Source organism: Myotis davidii, unplaced genomic scaffold (assembly GCF_000327345.1).
Source record: "Myotis davidii unplaced genomic scaffold, ASM32734v1 scaffold685, whole genome shotgun sequence".
Lineage (NCBI taxonomy): Eukaryota > Metazoa > Chordata > Mammalia > Chiroptera > Vespertilionidae > Myotis > Myotis davidii.
In genome coordinates, this window is record NW_006295823.1 from 1,131,434 (window position 1) to 1,131,714 (window position 281).

At 69.4% G+C, this 281-nt stretch overlaps 1 protein-coding gene across 1 annotated transcript in view; it reads left to right on the forward strand.

Moving 5' to 3' along the window:
- The window catches only part of CAMSAP2 (calmodulin regulated spectrin associated protein family member 2), a 29,877-nt gene that overhangs the window by 28,737 nt on the left and 859 nt on the right, over positions 1-281 (forward strand). Inside the window, 1 exon segment of the mRNA XM_015568448.1 lies at positions 119-237. Within this exon segment, the coding sequence (XP_015423934.1) occupies positions 119-237 (119 nt within the window).

Below are 281 nucleotides of genomic sequence, written 5' to 3' on the forward strand. Positions count from 1 at the left end.
CAGTGCCCAGGGCCGGGAGCGCCTGTGTGGGGCCCGTGGTCTGGCCGGGGTGCCGTGGGAGCGCTGATGGCACCTCCGACTCGGGGAGGTCACTGACTGTCCTGAAACCCTCCCGCAGGACCAAAGCTGTACAAGGAGCCCAGCGCCAAGTCCAACAAGCACATCATCCAGAACGCGCTGGCGCACTGCTGCCTGGCGGGCAAGGTGAACGAGGGCCAGAAGAAGCGGATCCTCGAGGTGAGCGGGCGCGAGCGGGCCGCAGCGGGAGGGTGGGCGCCTCC